At 47.0% G+C, this 3501-nt stretch overlaps 1 protein-coding gene across 1 annotated transcript in view; it reads right to left on the reverse strand.

The window, feature by feature from the left end:
* Positions 1-1300: 1300 nt before the first annotated feature.
* Positions 1301-3501, reverse strand: part of atrx (ATRX chromatin remodeler) — a 13828-nt gene continuing 11627 nt past the window's right edge. Inside the window, exon 23 of the mRNA XM_030367743.1 lies at positions 1301-1351. Coding sequence (XP_030223603.1) covers positions 1301-1351 — 51 coding nt within the window. The remainder of the gene's footprint in view (positions 1352-3501) is intronic.

Here is a 3501-nt window from a genome sequence, read left to right on the forward strand (position 1 = left end):
GGAAAAGTAGCTGTCTTCTGATGGCATGGTACCTGGGTAATGACACTGTGATGAACCCAACTGGGCAGGTCCATGTCCTCTACCACCGCAACCACAAGCAAAAAGCTGTGCCAGATAAGCCAAGTGCCAGATATGCAAAGTGCCAGACATGCCACGCACCAGCCCACGGCCATCACCATTTTGTGAGTTCCCCCCCGATTCCATCCTTTTGTCATTTTAACAAAAAGGTGAAAGTCTTCCAAAATGAAACGTTCATAAATATTCAGACAGATTCCTCAAACAAGCGACTGCGTCAGCGTCAATTATTTACTTTTAAAAGGCCAAATTGCGTTATGGCATAGATCTCTTCAGCCCTGTTAAAACAAAGTGGGTGTCTGGGTGTCTCTCCCTCTCTTCCCCCTCCGGTTGTCATTATGGAAATGGCCTGGAGTTATCATTGCGACACACTCACATGGCAGTGGAATTTCAGCACAGTCACTTAGGGGAATCTCTTTCCACGCTCCATCGCAATGCGCCGGAGTCAGGAGAGGGGAACAGCAGGAGTGGAATAACCGGTGCGCCTGTGAGGGGACAGAGAGTTGGAATCCTTGGAGATGGAGCGTGTTTGAGGAGGAGAAGGAGGAGGAGAAGATGGAGGAAGAGGAGGACAGGCTAGGCAATGGACGGGAAAACGTTTTTTTCAGCTGAAGCGAGATTAAGAAGATCAGTGGCTGTGCTGGGAGCAAAATAGGAGCATGGATCCAGGTAGATGTTGTAGTTCTGAAGGAAAAGGAAAGAGGGAGGGGGGGGGGGGGGGGGGGGGGGGGTTGTATGTGAATTTATACAAAAGTGAGAAGGGGGTTTACCCGACTAGGCCAACCAAGTCTCAGAAACAGCATCCAAAGATGTTGCTTACATTTATAAATCCTAACCAAATTTGATACATTATATATCTATAAACCACTTAGGACACTTTTGTCCAAAGCCACTTACATTGAAGGCATGCATACATTCTCAGGTGGCCCCAGTACAGCCTCCGACCCCTGACCCTGATTCATGTCATGTCTACCCACCGAGCTCCAGAGAAGCAACAGATCATGCTATGACGGGGCAGCCAAACAAATGAGGTCATGCGATTCTTGTTTTGTTTTTATCTCCCTCTTCTTGCTCTTGTCTCTCTGAGGAATTTGACAGGCACATGGCCGGCTGGTCGGCAGGAGGCTAGTTTGTAGTCAAAGCACACGCGGTTTGACCTTGTCTGCCCCGCGGCACATCCCCGGCCCCTCCCCCGCTTCCCTCCCCGTCCGTTTCGATTGGTCCCTCAGTCTGAGGAGCGCCTTTGATGCGCAGACCGGGATGCAGGGCAGACGGGCTAGATTAGCACACAGGTACACAGACACCAAGATCAAATTAAAGTATATTTGAAGAAAGAGCCTTTCTTCGCTGACACAACAGTAGATGTATAGTGTCCACGTACACACACACACACGCACACACACGCGCGAGCGCGCGCACGCGCACGCATGTGCTTGCACGCGCACGCCTGTGCTTGCACTCGCACCCACACAAGTTGTAACCCATACCCTGCATCTAATCTCTGCCATAATGGATAGTGTATTTAAAGATCAGAGTGCTGCATAACAGCACTCATCCAATTAGTTGTTATAATGCATAACTAATGCCCCAGAAAACGAAACCCGTGTAGACACACAGTAGCCTTCATTGTGTTTTTTTTTCCGATTTGAATGAAGGTGTTTTGAAGCAAAGAAAGTAAAAGAAGAGATTAGGCATAAACCAAACTAGATGAAAAGGTTGAACCACTGTTGGTTCAGGGATATTTTGCTAAATCCCTTATCTCCAGTTTACATAGTGATCGTTTCTGTTTACAATGCACTGCTTCAGAGCTCTATGAAATATGTCTAAATCTATGCATCCATCTTGCTCTCCACATATATACATACATATATACACAGTATATGTCTATCCACATATAAAGATATATGTCTTCATCTATGTATCCATATCTCTCTCTATCTCTCTCTCTCTCTCTCTCTCTCTCTCTCTCTCTCTCTCTCTCTCTCTCTCTCTCTCTCTCTCTCTCTCTCTCTCTCTCTCTATATATATATATATATATATATATATATATATATATATATATATGCAAAAGACCAGGTATATAATTTGTTATAACAAAAGGCTTAACCGCACAGATCAATATAGAAACAAAGGCGGGGTCGTCTTTCCACTAGTTCTTTCCACTGATGTATTTAAAAAAGACTCTGTTTTTCCATATAGGCTGCATGTTGGAAACACCGGCAGCGGCCCCTGTGTCCCCCCTGTGCTCTGATCTAGCGATACCATTCTGTCATTGTCATGGACCGCAAACGTCTGCCAGGAAAAAAAAAGAATCCCTCTAGTGGGTCCCACGCAGGACCTTTGCTGGGGCCCCGGGGGCCTCTCCTCAGCGACCTGTTAAACCCTGCACAGCACTACTATAGCAATGGCCCCGCTCTGCATGTCAACAAACTGCATCTATATTCAACTACAGCAACACTGATCCCACATGTGTAATGCAAAGTGTACGGTAATCTAGGGATTGTGAAAACTATGCGAGCAGAAATAACTTATACCCTGTGTGTGTGGATAGAGACAGCATATGAGGGCTGCTTGTTTGGTAAAAAAAAAACACATCTGTAAAAATAAATAATTGGATGAATTGCTGGAAAACTAATTGAATCAGCCGATTCATTCGAGTTGTGATTTGTTTTATATGTTCTGCGTTGGACAGCGAGATCGCTTTCTTTTTCATCACCGGCAGGATCCTGCATCCTGAATTCCTCTCACGAAGAGTCCCTCTCATAGCAATGCTGCGAATCCACACTTCTAGTCCATAGTGCCAGACAGATATGCACTGTATATACAGCAATGTTTCTGTCTCTATGACGACTAATGCAAAGTGTCCAAATGTCACCCAATGCATCAGATAATGGGCATGTCTTGTTATCATGATGTCACCACGTGTATTTTAAACCACTAAGTAGTCTGTGGTAGAGACTTCTCCTTTGCTCTGGTCTTCTTTGTTGAGCAAAGGATTAAAGGGGTATTAGGGAGCCGGTGTCACCTACAAACCGCGCCCCCATCTTTTAAAGTCACATGCAAAAAAGTTAAAGTGATGCACTTGGGCAGAAATTAGTACTTTGTTACATTGTATTTTCCATCTGGACACAATGGCCAAGAAAAATAGCACATTACCAGCAGTGCTACATCAAAGTCAGGAATAGAAGAGAAGGGGGGTAAGCAAAGGAGGGAGAGAGAGTAGTGTGGGGGGGGGGATTGAGGCAAAGAGAGCGAAAGAGAGGGAGGGAGAGAGAAAGAGAGGGCGAACGAGGGAGAGAGAGAAAGGGAGAGGGAGGGGAAAAAAAGATTGAGAGAGAGGGGCGCTGGGGTCGGGGGGGGGGGGGGGGGGGGGGGGGGGGGGGGGGGGGGGGGGGGGGGGGGGGGGGGGGGGGGGGGGGGGGGGGG

The sequence above is a fragment of the Gadus morhua genome, chromosome 10, assembly GCF_902167405.1.
Source record: "Gadus morhua chromosome 10, gadMor3.0, whole genome shotgun sequence".
Lineage (NCBI taxonomy): Eukaryota > Metazoa > Chordata > Actinopteri > Gadiformes > Gadidae > Gadus > Gadus morhua.